The 21,927-nt window shown below is 38.9% G+C and overlaps 1 protein-coding gene and 1 long non-coding RNA gene across 4 annotated transcripts in view; one reads left to right on the forward strand and one right to left on the reverse strand.

Annotated features, from left to right (window-relative positions):
• ptprz1a (protein tyrosine phosphatase receptor type Z1a) overlaps positions 1-10,568 on the reverse strand; it is a 70,411-nt gene extending 59,843 nt beyond the window's left edge. For all 3 annotated transcript variants that reach the window (XM_065292018.2, XM_065292019.2, XM_065292017.2), the window contains exon 1: positions 10,315-10,568. In XM_065292018.2, the coding sequence (XP_065148090.1) occupies positions 10,315-10,378 (64 nt within the window). In that variant the 5' untranslated portion in view covers positions 10,379-10,568. The remainder of the gene's footprint in view (positions 1-10,314) is intronic.
• Positions 7,816-8,913, forward strand: LOC135781844 (uncharacterized). The gene is made up of 2 exons (XR_010545276.2): positions 7,816-8,356; positions 8,667-8,913. It is a non-coding gene; the product is annotated as an uncharacterized lncRNA (long non-coding RNA).
• Positions 10,569-21,927: the final 11,359 nt, after the last annotated feature.

The following is a 21,927-nucleotide window of genomic DNA, read 5'->3' on the forward strand; positions in this document are numbered from 1 at the left end:
TGTTGTAAAAGAAAATGTAAATCACCGCTCTCTCTTATAACAGCCTAGACTGTGAGATATTGTAAGCTCATGCCTTGGTCTTTACCACATTGAATTTATCAAGCTACCATCTGGGGCAGATCATCCAACCAGCTGTTTCTCTTTTACCCAGATGTGTAAAAGGGAGATCTTCACTGTTTATGTGGTCCAAGGTACAGTAACGCTAACATTTTGAAGTTAGTTTTAATTTCCAAAGTAAATGTGTCCATTTGATTGGTAAAAGCAATAAAACCTGCTGAGTTTTAAAGGAAAACACCACAATTTTTCAATATTGTACTATGTTCTTACCTTAACTTAGACAAATAAATACATACCTATCTTTTTTGAATTCGTGCCCCTAATCTTTGTTCAACACGTCGTGAATGTATTAGCATTTAGCCTAGCCCCATTCACTCCTTAGGATCCAAACAGGGAGGAATTTAGAACCCACCAAACACTTCCATGTTTTTTTTTAAATAACCACGTTTTATTTTGTTTGGTGGCTTCTACTGTAAATTCATCCCTGTTTGGATCCTAAGGAATGAATAGGGCAAGGCTAAATGCTAACACATTCACAACGCGCTGTACAAAGATTGTGCATGCATTGAAAAAGGTACGTATTCATTTGTCTAAATTGAGATAAGAACATAGTAAAATATAAAAAAACACTGGTGTTTTCCTTTAAAATCTTGCTTTCTGGAAAATATTTGCAACTGCTTGAAAACAGGTTCAACTGCACATAAATGTTTTGGTCATAATGGAAGTGTTGCGATCAGTTTAGTCTAGACTTAAAAGTCCAACCCTTTCATTACAGGAAGCAGTTAAAAGATAAAACACAGTGCTTTTGTTAAACCAAAAATGCAGTTAATTACAATCCGGCTGTTGTGTTGTTGTTCTAGACAAAAGACAAGGTACAATGTAACCCACACCCCTAGTGTAACATTGTACTTGTGTACAGTACACTACATCCTATAGTACATTATTTACTACCGTTCACTCCTTAAATTACTTAAGCCATTTAAGTAACAAACACAAACTGCTTTGATTCTTTTCTCGATTGCGTCTGCAACGACCTCGCAGTCCAAGACGCCAAGCGACCAGACAAACAGAAACTCACAGTGTCCAAACTTTACTTCGATTGGTATTCAGCATCCTCTTCAAAGACCATTGAATGAAATGAGAGATCCAGACCACACAACTCTAGCCTGGAAAAGAACAGGAAAGCATCTGAAAGCATCTTAAGCTAGCACTCAACAGACTTGCTCTTGTTCTCACCGATGGCGACTCTTTCAGTGGCATGACAGCAGACCCCAGTTAATTAAGTAGCAAGTCAGTGATGCTGACCTGACAGGCAAAGATCCACAGGGGCCCAGAAGAGTCTGTCAATCTCAACGCACCCTGATAAAGATGCTACGAATCTCAAGTGACACCTAAAGAGTGACGTTCAATGGATAAAGAGGTAGTTGAGAAAAACATATGAAGGTAGAACCGTGCAAAAAGTCCTATAGTTTCATCTCTTTCCTCACCGCAGACACACAAAAGTCCCCCGACTCCCTCATCCATCCTTTGTGACATGTGAGCAGCACCACTGGGACAAATCGGGGGCCCTCCTCAATGTCACACTCGCATGCCATATACAATAAGACCCCCCACCCCACTGCATCTCAGCTGCGTTGTTGCATGTCCACAAGCACCGGCCGCCTCTTGCCAGCCGGGCACGAAACAAATCGTGCAGCTGACAGCATAATTCACTGAGAGACTGGCCCATTGCCATGGGGCAGGACCGCGTAGAGTTTTTGGCTCTCCACCGGAGGCCCCCCTCCACCACCCAGGTCCTTTCAGTCATGGGCCTTCCATCGTCCCAGGAAGGAGAATCAGGAGGCTCAGTGCATCCCCTCGGCATGCCCGAGTGAGTCTAATACGACTAATCTGTTCATCAAATGCCCCGGGTTGCAGCTGAGGGTAAATCTGCTCCCTTTATCGCAAGCTGAATCAGACAGGGGGTCTAGATGCCAAACTGCCCCCACCGGAAAACATAGAGACACTGGGATAAAAACAGATTCTGCTGATGAGAAAGTCAAAAATTCTACAAATTTGTGAGCTTTTACACTTGAAACTGGATTGAAACCAGATCAAAACAAAAATAATGCCATACACCTGACAATTGATTTATGTAATACTTGAAGAAAGCTATTCCCTTGGCAGTTGCCCAGCTGGCATTGGATGCCCTGTAAGTTTGTGTTGGTATGCTACTACAGGGGATTTATCAAGTCAATCCCCAAAAGCCCGAAAAAATCTCTCACTCTCACCTGTAAGCACTAGATGGTTGTTCTGCTAAGTGCAGGTAGACACACAAGAGGCAAGTGGCAGGGGCGGGGCCACATGACCCCACCCACTCCACGCAATGACAGCTTTACAGTCCGCGACCACCATCTGTCACCAACCCAAGACTCAACAAACAACGCAGGGACTTTTCTTGGTGGAAAAACAGAGCAGTGCCAAAAAGTGTACAAGACAAAAAACTTGTTAGCTATAGTACAGCACAGATGGTACGAGAGAAAGATTTCATTCACCAGCATGCCAGATTCAACCCTTCCTTTTGAGCCTTTTTTTAGCAGGTACCAACTTGCTATCCGAGTTCACTAGCTGATTCACAAAAGGGCTTTTCCATCTCTTAAGGAAAACGGCTTTGGCCAGCTTTAAGGGGCTTTGTGTCGGACAGCACCCAAAAGATTAATCCAGGCATATTGGTCGCCTCCTTGGCACATCGGAACAAAACACGCAAAATAATGAGTCTAGGATGGGAGTTTGTATGAGCATTTGTCACTTTCTACTGAACCGTCCAAGGGGAGATCAGAACAATGCTAGCATATGTTAACTTTGAACCGAATTACACTGTATAAAGTGAATACAGGCGTTTTTTAACTTAAAGCTACAATCTGTAACTTTTTAGGTGGCAAGTATACAATCAGTGTTTAAAACTGTCTAGAAATGAAAGCGTCAGCGTAAGTTCTACCAGGAAGACTCTAATACCACGTCATTCATTCATAAAATCGGCTTGCCAATCACAGCTCAATGCCGACTATTTAAACGCTGAACTAACACTCTCTCCTGCTGCCCGTAGGTGTCGTAGCTGAAGTTCGATTGCTCGATGCTTAGTCCAAACCAAACGTTTTCGAAGCGATTACTCGTACGTACCACGCAGAATCGGATGTCAAACCGCTCGCCCTTCCTCTGCTTATTTGTGAATTCGGTATGTTTACTCGGCCCGCAATGTTTTCGTGCCAATTTAACCTTTTCCCAGGATCTTTCATTCACGAAATGCTACTCGGTTTCATCTGCCACTCGTTCTCACAGACTGCAACACAAGGTTACGGTAGGCGTTGTTTGACCAGCCCCTTCGAACGCAACTCATCTTTGCCAAAGTCCCTTATTTAGGGAAGCTCGCAAATTTGGCACAAAAACGCAATGAATGAGGCCGTTTCATTTCAGTGAACAGATTAATACAATGCAGTCCTGTTTAACGTAAACTGTAATCGACCAAAGCAACTCACTGGACGCTTGCACAGGTGTCACTGATGATTGCCTGAGCTTCGGCCGCAACAGGTGTCACTGATCATATTGAATGCCTGAGGAGTTACGGTTCATGGTAAACACCGAAGGGTGATGTCTTCCTAACTAAAATATCTCGTATCCCGTAAAGCAAACATGTGTGTGTGTATATATATATTATTATTTTTTTAATGGCATTATTCATCCTGAAAGGCGATCGCGTTTTAACAGCACGGCATTAACGCGTGAGTAAGTTAACGTCAAAGACCCGAACGCAACGGTCTAAGTGAATTATGTGTTGTAAACAAATTGTGTAAAATGCGTAAACGACAAAATGGTGTAAATTTTTCATGTGTCTGCCTAAAAACCAAGGTAAGGTCACTGCTTTACATAATTTTCCTGAATATGTCTAACAGTTAATTTATACAACCTTCCCGATTGCCTACCTGTTCCGACCAATTTAAGGGACTTAAATGTTACCTATTGTATTTGTCAGTTATTGCAGTCTTTGACCAAATATACGGGATGTCTTATTTTAGTTGTGAATGTCATTGTTAATGTCACTGTTAACATCTCTATGCAGGCTGCTCAACACTGACGATAAGCCACATTGGCATACTAACAGAGGAATAAGCACGCAGTCGTAACGCTCAACTTGCTTTTCTTGCGCAAATCGCGAGTGTTTGTCTGGTTATGTTGGTCAAATGTACAATTATCACTGTTTCATCATCCGACGGCCGTTCGAAACGCCGTTGTCACTTATACAGTTGAAATCAATTTATTGCATTTCATAAGAATTGTGGCATTAAATGCACTGTCATTTTAATTTGGTGTGAGGTAAGTTACATCATTAAAATTATTTTTCTGATCTAGTGTTGGGCGATATTATCCAGAGATCTCATCATAACGCAGCCCGTGAGATTGCCGACACGATAGTGCTGGGAATGTGACAATTTATTTCCTCTTATTTAATATAGCAATGCTGACATCGCGGGCACGCGCGTAAAATCTGCTTCTGCCCGCGCGGCAGAATGCGTCTCACTTTTACAATGCATCTCATGCAATATCCAGTCCTCGTCGCAAGGTTGTATGTTTTCACTAAATACGACAATAAATACGTCAAGTCCGACCACCGGGTTTGATATGTTTAGTTTTCAACTCCGAGGTGTTTTTAGTTCACAGCAACGGTTTATAAATGAGTGTCACTTTCAACCGGTCGGTATGCTTCCACTAAACTCTGGACACTAATGAAACGTTGATGGACCACAATATATCTTTTATCTTGGTGCTGAAACATGGTAATATGGAGGAGATTGTATTTAAATAAATCGCGAAAATTTGCATATTACGTTTCTTGTAATAGACTACAGTGAACGTCATGTCAGAATGTCCACTGCAGGCATCGTTCTAAAAATAATGGTTACAACGGGTCCGATGCCCATTCCAACTAAAGTCTGATGCTCATTCTGACTAAAACAGTAAATGTTTATAATTTAATTTGAAAGTACTAACAAAGTTCTACCTTCTGTTAAAATTTCATGAAAATGTCTGATAAAATGAGAAAGTTATAAGCAAAAACATGTGAATAAGCAGCATTTTGGTCACACATCATATAACTTTCCTCTGATTTCTAATATTAAAAATACCATAACTTTCTCAATCTTCAACTGACTTTTACAATCCTGGTATCTTTGTAAATTGGAATGTCTGCTCTGTCTAGTCATGTGATAGATTTTGAGCTTTGGGGTTTTTTGAAAATTTTCATCATATCTATTTAATATATTTAAATACAAGTCACCAGACCGACCAGCTTAAGCAGCTGGCAACACCTTCGTTTGCAAACCTCTTAAACTTTGTTGCACATCACTGATGCCTTAGCGGTTTGAAAATTACCTTGTAACAGGGAATGGAACTCGCTCTCATTGATTTTAAACCCAGTGTGCATTTTAACCACCCTAGTGCGAGAAGTCCACGCTACATGCATTACAAGTTCAGGTGCAGCGAAGTCAAAGCATTACTCGTGTATTGAAAAGGTAGTTTCTCATAAGGCAAATCATGCTATGCACATTGGTGTTGCAACTGCAGGTTATGTAAGGATGGTATGTGAAAGTGTTCAGCATAATTAAGTTAAACTTTAATGGATAAACAAGTCAATTGCATGTTGTCAAAGACTTTTGGTGAAATGTGACTCACAGCATCGTCTAAAATATGTTCTCTTAAATGTTCGAAGGTCCCGTGTCAACAGAATCATGCCCCGGAAGTGATCTGGGAACGCTTACATGGAGAAAACCTAGTAAAATTGCCGTAAGATACACGTAAAGTATTCAGAGTGAACAAGGGCAAAACGATGCGCAAGCGTCACCACAACAAGTTATGGTTTAGCTCTTCGACACTGGAATTTAAACGCAGCTCAACATTCACAATGAGATGTCTGCAATCTGGACTAAAGCAGAGACCAGGGAGCTCCTCGCTATACGTGCTGCTAAAGCTGAGATCATTCACATGCATGACAGAGCAGCGCATCACGCGCTCCTCATGATCTCCCAAAAACTACGAGTTCCGAATAACTGCCAAACTTCAGAAGCGTCGAAAAGACAAGCACGTGCAGGACTTTACATGCATCACACGTCTTTACGGCTTTTCACAGTAAGCATGACTCCGAAAAATCATTGGCAGAATAAATGGCCCAAAATTTAATGATTCCAGACAAATCCTGGAAGTTTTTTCTGTGTAGTATCATAATCTCTCTGTGAGAAGGGCAATTGATGGCGTCGGCTATCATTGATAATATGGTCTATTGACATAACCTGATCCCGCACCTTCTAGTTTCAAGATGTTAATAACACTTCAGTCAAGACACTAAGCATTCAATTGCGTATTGTCCGTTCAGATTTAGTTTATACAGCTTAGATTAATTTACTTCCATTTTACTAACCTTTCTAGTCTATAATTATTAATCTTAAAATTCAAAAACCATAAATTCTTTCTCAATCAGTTTCATGTTAATTGTTATGATTCTGTTTTCCTAGGTAATTTTTCTGCCATTATTATGCTTGCAATTCAAAGCCATAGCCAAAATCCCATCTTTTACTACATAAATACTTCGAAAAGTTAATACACTTGAAATGCAAAGTTTCATCAGTTTTCTATAGTTTTAAGCTGCATAATGATCACGGTATGATCAAGCATATACTGGTGGTGGTGTAGGTTACTCAACCATGTCTCATTTCTCGCTAAATTAATCTGTGGCATAGCGTGCTTTATCGGAATATTGTTGCTTTTCATCACAGCCTCCGACATAGCATTCACAGCCTCCGACATGGCATTCGCAGCCTTTCTCACTATAGGGTATATTGTTGCCCCATTGCATGGCTCTCGTGACCTCCTTGCTGCGTGGCCTATCATTGCCCTATATCCAGCATTCACAGTCGTCTGCTATACTGCAAACTGTTGACTTGTATCATGGCCTTCTCGCTAATCAGCATATCATTGCCTTATCATGGGCTCCCGCTCGTTTTTCGCCATGTAACTTATGGTTTATCTGTATCACGGCCTCCTCGTTACTTTGCATATGGTTACATTGTGTCATGGATACCACAACCGACTTATTACATTGCATATGTTGCCCCGCATCTATCCTCCACAGCCTTTATAATGAGTCGGCATATCGTTGCCCCGCATCATTGCCTTCGCGGTCTTCACGCTACATGGGAAGTCGTTGCCCTGTAACAGGCTTTGTCGCATACAGCATATCATTGCCCCGCATTTACCCTCCGCTGCCTTTATCGCTATTTGGCATATCATTGCCCCGTATCTGTGCCTTCACGGTCTTCACACTAAATTGCAAAACGTTGCCCTGTAAGTGTTCTCCACGGCCTTCTCGCCTATCGGGGCTATCGATCAACATGGCCTATCGTGGCTTTACACATCGCCTATCGGGGCTATCGATCAGCGTGGCCTATCGTGGCTTTACACATCGCCTATCGGGGCTATCGATCGACGTAGCTTTACATATCGCCTATCGAGCGACGTGGCCAATGGTGGCTTTACACATCGCCTATCGAGGCTATTGATCGACGTGGCCAATCGTGGCTTTACACATCGCCTATCGGGGCTATCGATCGACGTGGCCAATCGTGGCTTTACACATCGCCTATCGGGGCTATCGATCGACGTGGCCAATCGTGGCTTTACACATCGCCTATCGGGGCTATCGATCGACGTGGCCAATCGTGGCTTTACACATCGCCTATCGGGGCTATCGATCGACGTGGCCAATCGTGGCTTTACACATCGCCTATCGGGGCTATCGATCGACGTGGCCAATCGTGGCTTTACACATCGCCTATCGAGGCTATCGATCGACGTGGCCAATCGTGGCTTTACACATCGCCTATCGGGGCTATCGATCGACGTGGCCTATCGTGGCTTTACACATCGCCTATCGGGGCTATCGATTGACGTGGCCTATCGTGGCGTTACATATATTGCCTATCGGGGCTACCTATCCACGTATAGCCTACCGTGGCACTTTACGACGAAGCATTTTGTAATTCTTATCCTATTCCTTTTGTGTGAATCAGACATTAAAGTGAATGCCTATGCCTATCGTGGCTTAATTTTTGGGGGGGGGTTCCAATAAATAGCTTTTATAGCTTAAGAAGTCTGATTCCTTCTTAACATTTTCTCTTGTTTCAGGATTGACATCTCTTCGATTTCCTAGCAATCAAGCCAGTTGATCTATTTCACTTTTGGGGGTAGGCTCCGCCCCTGCCTTCAACATCAGGCAGGATCTGCCGGACTACAGCTAGACCCGGACGAAAGGCGGGGCATACGCCAAAATAATCTATACGAGACTCAAGCATCCATTTAATTGAGTCTGATTTGAATTTCTGTCTTTTAATTCAACATGGAATAAATGTCATTCAAACGTTCACTTGCTTTCTGAGTCTTTATGGTAGAAATGAAAGCGTCAGCGTAAGTTCTACCAGGAAGACTCTAATACCACGTCATTCATTCATAAAATCGGCTTGCCAATCACAGCTCAATGCCGACTATTTAAACGCTGAACTAACACTCTCTCCTGCTGCCCGTAGGTGTCGTAGCTGAAGTTCGCCTCCATCCTCCCCACCACCACCAGGTTGTTCCCTGTTCTTTTGTCCGGGGGTAGGCTCCGCCCCTGCCTTCAACATCAGGCAGGATCTGCCGGACTACAGCTAGACCCGGACGAAAGGCGGGGCATACGCCAAAATAATCTATACGAGACTCAAGCATCCATTTAATTGAGTCTGATTTGAATTTCTGTCTTTTAATTCAACATGGAATAAATGTCATTCAAACGTTCACTTGCTTTCTGAGTCTTTATGGTAGAACTATAATATTCATTTTTTAAGTTGAGCTGTCAGGTTGGATTTCATGGGAAATGTGAGCTGTTATTCAATATATAAGTACGAAAATTAATCTGCAATTTTATGTTTCAAACAAAGATGGCGATAGAAAGGCAAAAATTACAGACTGCAGCTTTAAGGAGCTACTTTAAAAACGCATTGTTTATGGATGACCTAACACTGATCAGGTGGATTCAGTGTTATGTTTCTGACTTTTGAAAAGATGAAGGTGACAAATCAGCTTTTTACACTTTATGAGTAAAAAAATCAATAACGAAACACCACAGCTAATTCCCCCCCAACCCCAACATCACATTGGCAAATGAAAATCGTACCAAAATATACAAATGTGGTCGTACAAATTAATTTGAATTAGCCACCTTGTAAAATACATATTAATTGCCATGAGATAGCGTTGGATAAACAATTTTTACAGTGGGAATGTTTTACAGTATGCTTTACAAAAGAATTGACACAGGCATGGAATTGACACAGTGATCTGACACAAGGATCAGACCCATCGTTCAGACACTGGAATGTAACTCAAACCCCACACCCCGGCCAAACACTGGTATTAAGGGCTTAACTTCTAGTTATTATCAGCTTTAAAAACCTACAAAATATACTGACCGAAAAATAAGACCTCTTTCACAGCTAACAAAATTCAAGGAGATGGCACCCAAGCAGTCAAATTCCAATATACTGTATGTGTATTCGTATGTGAACTATTTATTAAAAACACACAAAAAAATCATATAAGAAGCTAAAGAAACCAGAGAAACTCATCACTGAATCGGATTATGGTAAACTATATTCTTACACGACACATCTCAGAGACTTTACTGTACATAATCTTCAATCTAGTTATTTGCAGCAATGTCATAGAACACTTTTGGTTCCATATAGAACCTTAAAGGTTTTTATAAGAAGCACTACTTTACTGTATTCACTCCATATCCTGTGGATGTTAAAGTTTTTTTATGGAACTATACAGCCAGACAAATAACCTTTATTTTGGGGTAAAGCTTTGTTACAACATGCTTTATGTCCTAACATTATTTAATATTGTGCAATACTCCAATACTAAAAAAAAACAGTACACACTTACTTAATTATCGAAATACGTCCCTTTCCAAAGCACAGCTTATACGTTTAGAAAAATTAAGGTAATGAGGAAATTAATAAAGTTTAAAGTTCAAGTTCTCAAGCTCAAGTTTAATGGGGCGCGCAACAAACACCCGGTAGCCAACATTGCGCTTCAAAACAGCATTGTATTTTATATGACCGTACATAAAGCTCGATGGTAAACTGATTACAGATCGTATAACGCTTGAGATGATAATGATAATGTACATACTTGTGTTAAAGAAGAGTGCGATCTGAGCGAGAAAAAGTGCGCATCTGCTCCCGAGCGCTTCCATTATTCTCTGAACGTGGAGAAACGGCGCAGAAAGTACATGAATGTTAGGATGAGAAACTCCTCTGCGAAAAGCCGGAGGGTATCACATTGGTTGAGTAACGGGAGGAGATGCCCCCTTCAGCGGTCACATACGTTCCTGTCTCCGCCACATGAGTGAGTGAGTGAGTGAGTGAACGCGTGCGTATGGAAGCGCGTCGTCGTGTCGCGCAAGGTGCAAGTTTGGCCGGGAGTACGCGCGCCGCCCACAGACCAAAACACAAAAAGTTTGGAAACACTATCTATCTATCTATCTATCTATCTATCTATCTATCTATCTATCTATCTATCTATCTTTAGATACATTATAAAAGTTTTCATTATAATACATTAACACTAGTTTTGCAGTTAGTAACAATTAGGCTAATGGTTAGACATTTATATGTTTACCACAGTTAGGATATCACATTTTATACATTATACTGCATATGCAAATATAACATACAAATCGGAGAATATTATACTTTTTAAAGGTTTAACTATGAATACCAAGCATTATAATTGCCTTTACAATATGTTACCCTGCCTGTGAACATTCAGCTTGTCATGTCAAGTCATGTTTTTGTGATTTTGATAAATGATGGTTACCAAGGTTGATGGTTCTCATTGACTTCCATAGTAGGAAAAACAAATACTATGTATCGTCATCTGTGTGCTTAAAATTTGAACTAAGGTTGTTTTTTATTTTGGTCTAAATGACTCTGTTGTTATTGAGAAAGTTTACCGGAAGCTATGTTTGTTCCACAAAAGCTGTTTGTTTAAGTTGTTACTTCTGAAACCGTCTATACAATAAAAGTGAACCGTGACTGAGTGTCTGCCTTTTGTACTCCACAACATAAAGTCCTACAGGTTTGGAACAACATGAGCATCAGTAGGTGATGGTTTGTGAGTGAATTGTCCTTTAAAGTGGCAATTATAATTGTGAATGTGCTCATTACAAACATTTTGTGTGGTACATATTTGTGACAAAAAGCTTGTATAACTGTGTAAAACAAGATCATACATACACCTTTGGGATCAGCCCTATAGTACATTAATGTCAAATGCTAAAAGTGAATCATGTAGACTCATTTGTTCAGAATGTTTGTAATTACTCTTCATAATTTCTATTGTGTATTAACTTTATACCACTGTTAATATGTTTATTACTCACAAACCATCATATTCAACCTCATATACAGATTTGACCGTTTGATTTTATGCATATAATGTACATAAAATGTATGCATTATTAAAGGATTATATCACTAGAAAATGAAATTCTCATTCATTTACATCCCAGATATATATAACTTCCTTTCTTTAGTGAAAACATATGAAATCACTAGTATCTGTTTGTTTACATCTCAATTTTTGTAAAACTCAAATTATTGCTTTTTCACAAATATATATCTGTTTGCATCAGAAGACTATTGACCCACTGGAGTCGAATGGATTACTTTATAATGGATGTTTGTGCGTTTTGGAGCTTCATATGGACCTAATATTTTAATATTATCTGTATTTGGTTTGATAATACGTAAAAGAGCCCATACAGTACATTTTTGTTACACCTAACACTATAGAAAAAGTAGGCACCCAAATCTTAAGTAATATACTGACCATGTTACACATGCAGGGCCCATGTGAATACATTAACATAATTTCCCAAGGATTATCTTTAATTTATGCAGGTTCGGTTATTCACTTGTTAAACTGCATGTTTAAAGGGGGGCCCAACTAAAACTGTGTTTATATCCATTGTTTCGTGTAAGTGTGTTTGTACCCCAATACAGTCGTGTCAAGTTGTGAAAATAAAAATAAATCAAGAAAAAAAAACATCCTTATCTCACAAAAATGTGTATGTATTTTATGAGTTGGCTAATTCGTATAAATTCGTACGAAGTACATCTACAAAAATATTTGATTATCAAAAAAATAAATAAATAAACAAAAACGAAACCCCACTCCCAATGTCACAGGGGGGAAAGCAAATCGTATAAAATGTACGAATGTGGTCGTACGAATTAATACAAATTAGCCACCTCATAAAATACATACTATATTTATTGCCATGAGATAGCATTGGAAAAAGTACAAAAAAATTATTGTGAATAATGGAAGTGCTTTGATTAAACACTTTCGATTTCACAAAACAGTTATGCAGTTTACTTTGTGTAGCTGAAAAATATTTTGTCCAGTTAAAGAGCTTGAGGCAAATAAGCATCAGTCTAAACATGCCTTAATTTGTCAAAGAAAAAAGAATTCCATATTCCACATTCTTTTCAGTATTTATAGTGACATCCCTGGAAACATCTCTGAAGGTTAACAGTCAATACAACCCTATGCTCAACTGTATGAAGCTTAGCACATGTAGGCACACATGAGATCAATAGACGGGTTGCACGGCGACGTCACTAACTGGTTGCGCGCGCAACCGAGGGGCAGAAAGAAGAGACGTGCATTGTGTTGTATGCTAGTAGCGGTGTCTGTAAGTCAAAATGCCAAGGAATTTTTGCGTGGAAAATAGTACAAACAGAGTCAGTGCTGGGTGCCTGATGTTAACATACCAGTAGATGCGACTATTACGTTACTAGCATTATAATTATAAAATTATAATTCATACATGTATCACAGTAACACTGCAAAAATAAAGACAGAAAAACAGATACAACTAAAATCAAGTCTTATTTATGTACAAACATTAAAGAACGCTTCAATAATTAAGGTTGTTGCAGTAGCAGATCAGCTCACCAATCGGTCTTTCTGTCCCTTGGTTGCGCGCGCACCCTGCAATGTTTGTAAACTTGCAACCCCTCTATACAACTGATTGTAATGACCCATTGTCATGACCTATACTAGGACTTGAGGGCATAGATTTGGTTTGAACATTTGGTCGGGGGTTGAAGTGTCAACTGCACATGTTTTTAGTAATCACTGAAGGGTTGTAATTGTTACTTTTGCTTTTTAGTGGTAACCCCACCCCACCCCACCCACCTAAAAAACATGCCCCTGGTTGGACTACTGAACAATAAAGTTAACAGCGCTTAAAAATCTTCGTTTAACCCCTTCAAACCCTGCGTTCACTGGAATGAACACCACAGGTTTTGAGGTTCAAAACAATAAAAATAAAAAGGCACACTGATTAAACATCTAAAAAAGCAGGTCTATAGGGGTTAATACACTGTGAGAAATAATGGTCAAAAAGCTCCCTAGCTTGTAACTGGGGCTGTACCCTTTGAAAAAGTACATCACTGCACCTAAAGAGGCTATATTAGTACCAAAAAGATACCTTAAAGGTAAAAGTATACATATCTGTGCCTTATTGGGACAAAATAGGACCTTTTTAAAGGGTACTGCCCCAGTTACAACTTGGGACTATTTCTGACCATTTTATCTGACAGTGTAAATAAATTTGCATAAATTAGCAAAGTAAATTATAAAATGTTACAAAAAGTAACATTTTTAATAAACTTACATTCTAAAGATGGCTGGGTTATTTTTGACTCATAACGGGTAAATATTGGACAGAACACGTGCTGGGTTAAAAATTGTGTTATTATACCCCATGGTTGCATAACAACAACCCAACATTGGGTCATTTTTAACCCAGCATGTGTTCTGTCCAATATTTACCCATTATGGGTAAAAAAAAACAGCCATTATTAGAGTGTAAGTACATTTTATTTTTAAAGGAGATATTTAATGAAAATCAACCTAGAAAATGTGAAAAAGATCAACCCAGTAACTTAGTTTCAGTAAACCATTCTTGCAAGCATGTGAAAAAATAGGTAATTGAAATTTGGATCCCCTTGTGATGTCAAAAGGGGATCTTATTATAATTATACCGCCCTTAATCTGCCATTTAGTGCAGAGAGAGAGAGAGAGAGAGAGAGAGAGAGAGAGAGAGAGAGGGAGAAAATAATTGACAGTACAATTGAGTTTTAATTTCAACAAACCACCATCAATGACAATCAGTGTTTGCGTTTCATCAACTCATTTGCATTTAAAAGGACACACCCACAAATGGCAATTTTAAAATGTTATAATAAATAATCTTTATGGTATTTTGAGCTAAAACTTCACATATCTACTCTGGGGACACCAACGATTTATTTTACATCTTAAAAAAGTCTTGTGAAATGTCAAATAGGAATCCATTTGAATGCTTCTCTCTCTACTGTGCTGTGAAGAGAAACGTTATTCCCAAACTAAAAGATTTTTTTATAAGTAAAGATATCAAAAATATTACTGTACCACAAAGTGGAGACGTCAGTTTTATGTAGGTGAAAGGCCAATATAAATAATAAGTAACCCATTTCACTTTTTCTGGGTCTTTCCAAGCTATTTCATGACAACCCGTACGTATTTTACGAGGTGACCACATTCATTTTTTGTACGATTTGCTTTTTCACCTGTGATTTTGGGGTTAGGGCAGGGTTTTACAATAGTTTTCTTTTATAATAATCAGACATTTTTGTACGTTTCACTTTGTATAAATTAATACGAATCGGCCAACTTAAAAAAAGGAATTCTCGTGTGATCAGGCTGATGATAATAATTCTGAATATTCTTTACAGATTACAAGACTCCAAACAAACATTACACCATCTGATATTAAAGAAAATTGCGAAATGCAATAACTTGTAAAATAATGCAATATACAATATGATAATGCTTTATGTTTAAACAATCAGTTTGTACATCATAAAAACTTAAAAATTTAAAAACTGAAAATTATATAGCAAACATATACTTCACATTCTTCATGATCGTTGATCATCTTCTGTCAGAACTTTGACTGCACAACCTTTTGATGTATTTAAATAATTTAGTTATTGCAAACATTGCGTATCCGGGTACTCATTTTGAAAGTTCAGTAAAATCATCATTCCATACACTCCATACACATTAAAGGTGCAGTGTGTAAATTTTATCGGCATCTAGTGGTGAGGTTGCGAATTGCAACCAACGGCTCAGTCCACTGCTCACCCCTCGCTTTTGAAACACATATAAAAGCTATGGTAGCCGCCACCAGACAAAAATGTCATTGTCGGAGACAACTTAGTAAAAAAAATTGTCCTTTAAGGGCTTTTGTAGAAAAATGGCGGCACAAAATGGCGACTTCCATGTAAGGGGACCCTCGTTGTATGTAGATAAAAAGGTCCCGTTTTAAGTCAATAAGCACATAACAGTTCATTATAAAATGGTCTTTATACACCCCTGATAATATAGTTTTGTATATTATTTTGCATTTCTGTCAAGAGATCCTTCTAAAAATTACACACTGCACCTTTAAACTGAAAGTATCTGAAATGTCAAGCTGACCTGCCACCCTGAACCTTTAAAGCCCCCTGCATTTAACATCTAGTCAGTGTGCATGTTACTGGAGTGAGTTTGATATGTGCCACAACATTTTGTCACTGTGCCAAAGTAAACTTGAATCCTGGGAAAGATGCTGATTAGTAAACTCTGTATAGGGGGCTGTACCAACTCTTCAAAAGCCACAATATGTTTTGAGACGCAGTTGTTAAGCCTTCCTCTGCCACAGGCCGCTAACTGGCATCCCTTTCCCCGCACGACAATTTGGAAATTGCTCGGGCGCTAATCCAGTACACGGGCATTCTGAGTTTTTGATGCTGCATCGGCATTCGAAATCCTGGGGAGCCATTGTTAAAGTCGAACAGTTTGCTGGCCATGGTTACCATTCACATGTTATGAAGATTAACTGTCATTGTGGGATCAGGATGCAACGGGGCCGGTGTGGACAAAGTCTGAGCCTCATTTCCCGAACTCATTTTTTCTGGGTTGCAGTTGTGCGACGAGGAGCTCTCTACATACCAGCAATAGACAAAACCCTCCTTCACAGAGGCTTTAAATCAAAGTGCTTCCAAATGACATCAGGTTCATGGAGAGTGAGAGCACTGAGGGCCTTTCATCTGAGCTTCAGCCGAGGAGCCAAACCCCGACTTACATCCCTGCCTCTCGATGGGGAACAGATGACACATACGCTCCTTTCTCTGTGTAACTGTGAGAGGCATGACGCGGGGCTTTAACTCAGCCCCAGCTCACATTTATCTGTCTCTCTTTTTGAATCTTTGCTGTCTCTTAATATTTAATTTTCTTCCATTTATTTCACAGTATCAACAACTGAAATGGCAAATGCAAATACATGCAAACATTTTTAATGTTCATCTGCCTACATTTTCTCAAAACTTTATTAGAGTTTATGAAGTCATACACTATAAAAAGGTTGGTTCAACTTAACAAAGTAAGTAACCTGGTTGCGTTAAATTTTGATGTTATTCAACTTAAAAATATTAGTTGATACAACAATTTTTAAACAATTAATATTTTAAGGCAACCAGGTAGCTCACTTTTTAATCACTTTTCAAAAAAAAATGTAAGTGAGAAACTTAAAAAACTTTAGCTTATTCACATATCCCCCAGAGTTAGATAAGTCCATACATACCTTTTTCATCTCCGTGCATGCCGTAGCTCTGTCTGGCGCACCCACCGCTAACCTAGCTTAGCACAAAGACTGGAAGTAAATGGCTCCAGTTAGCATACTGCTCCCAATAAGTGACAAAATAACGCCAACATTTTCCTGTTTATATGTTGTGATTTGTATAGTCACAGCGTGTGAATAACAAGGTCATATGAGACAAAGCCATCTTTTAACCGTATACATACTGGAAACTATACTGTATTCTCAGAAAGCGAAGCAATTCAATTTCAATTAAAAAAAACCCTTGAAGAAAAACCTCCCAACTTTTTTAGCCAGGAGGGAAAGAGTCCTAGGATGAAAAAAACCCTTGGGATATATATATATATCAACTCATATATATATCAATATATATATATTTATATGGGATGTAAACAGTATGTAAACGGAAAAGAAGATTAAACGGGTTCAGCGGGTGGTCGTTGCTCAGGCAGCGGCTGGGCATCACGTTGAAAGACAGCCAGTAGATCAGTGGTGTGTTGACCTCCACGGCAGCCGGAACAGAGTCTATTTGTCTCAATGTCCTCAGGTTCGAGGACGAAACAGTGAGAGAGAAACAAAATCCTATTAGCTTAGGGGCCGTTCGCATGTAATGCAAGTGTCACACATTGTTGTGATTTAATATATGCTCGGTTCCAGACCGGCTAGCTATTGCGGCATAAGTAAATTACCCAGACGAGTTATGTGAATGCTTTGTTCCGTACAGGCTAACTATTGCGAGATAAGTATATATTTACTAGACAAATTATGTGAATGCTTTGTTAAAGAGAAAAGTCTTAAGTTTAGATTTAAAGGGACACTTCACCCATTTGCATTAAGATTTGTATAGTTAGAACCCCAGTCATGTTTTTGAATGGTCATGCATCTTTTCCTCAGTTGCCGCTGAGACAGGAGAAATACAGATTTCAGTGTTGCACTTCCTTTTTTCAATGATGTAAAAATCATCATTTTGCATCATTGAAAGAAGGAAGTCCAATATCTTTGTTGAGGGGGTGAGACTACAAACACCCCTTTTCTCTGTCAATTAGGCACCAAATTCTAAATGTATGTTACATTTCGGCTACAAATATGACACACTTTTAATAAAGATTCATGTTTCTATGGGTGAAATGCTCCTTTAAAGTGATCACAGCGTGAAGCACTACTACTTGGGTGAAGTGATTTGCTCGTAGCACCTGAGAAGCCCCATGGTGAGGAACAGATAGTTCAGGCAAGTGTTGCGCTAATCACTCCGCTCCGTAGCAGTACTTCACCTTCTCAAAATATAGTTCCCAGTATGTATACGGTTAAAAGATGGCTGTGTCTCATATGACCTTGTTATTTGTACACGGTGTGACTATACAAATCACAACACATAAATAGGAAAATGTTCACGTTATTTTGTCACTTATTTGGAGCAGTATGCTAGCTAAAGCCATTCACTTTGCCAGTCTTTTTGTTAAGCTAGGTTAACGATGTGCGTCAGACAGAGTTACAGCATACACGGAGATGACAAAGGTATGTATGGACTTCTCAAACTCTGGGGGATGCGGTGAATAAGCTCAAGTCCCAAAAAGTCGGCGTGTTCCTTAAAATGCGCTTTAGCAGCCCAAATGAGATGTTGACTTACTTCTTATATCACAACAGAGCCACCAGACTGGCGAGGTGGTGAGCAGTATGACCCTGACAAACAGCAAACAAAGTATTCAAAGTGCTAATTGTTTTCCTCTTATATGTAAGCCGTCTTCAATTAAAGTGAAATCTGGTGAGTGGAGTAGACCACCAAGAGAAAAGAAACTCAAGCGGTCCTCCAAGGTTTCCTAGCAACAGGACAGCAGCGAGGTAAAGGCCAGTTACTGCGTTCCTTTGATTTCACATCGGAGTAAAGACACTCAAGCTTTCAAACAGCGAATCAGAAGAGTTTCACCTTTGAAACGTTTCGACAAGCCCCGTTAAAGTGCTTTTCAACGTACTGCATCAAGAGTTTTTAAACAACCAGCCCTCTGGGCCATTCTACAAATCGGCGGCTTCTTGTGTCCCGTAGAATGGTAACTTAAAATAAATACCTGATGCCATCTATCAGGTTTACTAAACAATTCATTTCACCTTTATCCAGTTGGTTGCAAACAAATTTGCTACACGCACACAAACACATGCATAACCAATACAATGAAACAGCATTTATAATTATGGCCCGGCCTCCCCATCCCTAATTTCTTAATCTTCAAAGCTGCCCAGTGGCATTGTCTTGTCTGGGTATGGCTGTTTCCGACGCTATTCACCCCATTCAGCCGGCTGAGGCCGAGCAGAAGCATCTGCAGACAACGGCTCTGGGTTCCTCTTTCTCAGGGTGTCCAGCTGCACAATGGATTTCCTCAGCTAGGGGACAAAAGAGTCTTGCGGGTAAAAAAGCGGTTCAAATTCAATGGCATTCCTATTTGCAATCAGCCCTGGTATATGCGCTAACTAACTTGTGCTCAGAGATAGCTGATGTGTTATGGTTAGTGAGAACTATGGCCTGAAATATACCTGATAAGTTATGCAAATTAGTTACATTTTACAAAAGTTTCCAGGGTGAATGTTGTAAATTCTTCAAATAGATAGATTATTGAAAAGTACAAATTTAATCCGTAAAATTACATAAAAATGTGAAATAATTTTGCGATCTATAAATTGCACTGGGGTTGAATGCTGCACATATTAAGTAGCCAACGGTTGGCCTCCAACACTTTTTCACTGGCACCCAAGAGGATGCATTAGCTCTCTTATCACATCCTATGTCTGGGCTCAGGGAGTCCTATTGTCACCCTATACAACAGCGCCTTTGGCACCCTGGCAGCTTAACACCCCGAGGCTCCTGAGTCTCAATGGCCGGGTTTTCAGCGGGCAAAAAAGGGCCTGGGCGTACGTCACCTAGCGAACTGCCTAATCTCATGCATTCGCACCAGGCATTCTGTTCAGCAAATCAAAAGCCACCTTGCTAATTAAAGCACTCCATCCTTTTAATGCTATTTCACCATAGAGAAGTGATCTCTGTTTCTTTATATATAGACGTAAAAGCCATAAAATGCATGTGGCCACATGGACGCATTGGAAAGTTGATCTTTAGCTTTTCCTGTGTGACAAAAGCGTTTTAAGCCGCAAAGCCAATTGAAAAGCCGAAAAAGCACTTGAGATTTTACGCATGTCATTTAAAGCTGTGTTGTGTGACTTTTGCCATTGAGAAGATCCATCAGTTTTTTTCTGCAATAAAGCAAACAGGCAATGTCTTACTGCTTGTCACTTGAGTGCAGTATTTAGTACAGGCTACTAAATTCTTAAAATGACAAGTTTAACAAAAAACATACAAAACTTTACATTACATTAATTCGATTAATTTTCAACCCCATTTGTTTACAAATTGCCAATAGTTTAATATGCACCATATATTTGCGTAACATTCAAGCAATACATTATATCAGTATGCGTGTTTCTGGGATTTAACCCATGACCTTTGCATTGCTAACACACCGATTCAGCTACCATAATACTAACCTTAACCAATTTCTTTAATTACACTGCAAAAAATGATTTTCAAGAAAAAAAATTATTAGTATTTTTGTCTTATTTTCAGTAAAAATATCAAAAAATTCTTAAATTAATATGCTTTTTCTTGATGAGTAAAACAACCCAAGAAAATAAGTCAAAATAAGTAAAAAATCTTTAAACCAAAAATATCCAATTTAAGTGATTTTGTGCATAAAACAAGCAAAAAAAAATCTGCCAATGGAGAAAGCAACTTTTTTTTGTATTTTTCTTGAATTTAGTGTTGCTTACCACATTGGTAGACTTATTTTCTTGGGTCATTTTGCTCGTCAAGAAAAAGCATCTTAATTTAAAAAAATTAGATATTTTTACTAAAAACAAGACAAAAATACTAATAATTTTTTTTCTTAAAAATAATTTTTTGCCGTGTAGTATTTTATCTTGTTTTTAGTACAAATATCCTAATTCTTAAATGAAGATGTATTTTCTTGATGATCAAAATTACCATCTTATTTGCTTATTCATGAAAAAGAAAATAAGTCTATGTTTTAGATAAAAAATATAAACTTCAAGTAAATTATTGCTTAAGTCAAGCAAAAAAATCTGACAATGGAATAAGAAAAATTTTCTTGAAATAAGTTTACATCTTGATTTAAGAAATGTTAGATATTTTTACTGAAAACAAGACAAAAATACTAAGTATGAAAGTCATTTTTTTGCAGTGTAAGAAAATAAGTGTAGTTTTAATGATGCGTTTACACCAGCCGCGGTAGAGGCTGGTGTAAACGCAGGTAGGACGCTTGAACATTTGAGTTCACTCGCTTTATTCTCGTGTGAAAGCCGCATGTGAAAGCCGTGCGTGAAATTCTAGTCATTCGAGAAATTCACGCGGAAATTCGCATCATGGGAGGGGCTTCTGCGACTCCGCTGAGACTCCGCCACTCTGCTCGCTTTCTGTAATCACGTCACTACTACAGCAAGGTCCTGATTGGTTAACGCGGCGCGGAAATCCGCCGAATTTCAGATTTTTGAACTCGCGTGTTTCCCGCGGCAACGCTCAATTTGCGCGGAATGCACAGAACGCACCACGCCTTCTGCATCTTCCGCACCGCAGGATGCCTAATCACGTCTTTGCATTGACTTAACATGTAAATCATCCGCGCTTGCCGCCTCTACCGTGGCTGGTGTAAACGCAGCATTAGACAAAAAATATACAATTTAAGTGAATTTCTGCTTAAATTTTTTTTTTCTTGAATTAAGTGTTTAAGAACAAAGTAAACTTATTTCAAGATTTATTTTCTCACCCCATTGGCAGATATTATTGCTTGTTTTAAGCACAAATTTACTATATTTTTTATCTAAAAACTATATTTAATTTTTTAGGCCATTTTGATAATCAAGGATATACATCTTAAATTTTGCTTTTGTATATATTTGTACTGAAAACAAGACAAAAATACTAAGTTAGAAAGTCATTTTTTGAAAGGTTATAATTTATATATATCCTAAATGAGTGAATTTTTGAC

Source organism: Paramisgurnus dabryanus, chromosome 23, assembly GCF_030506205.2.
Source record: "Paramisgurnus dabryanus chromosome 23, PD_genome_1.1, whole genome shotgun sequence".
NCBI lineage: Eukaryota > Metazoa > Chordata > Actinopteri > Cypriniformes > Cobitidae > Paramisgurnus > Paramisgurnus dabryanus.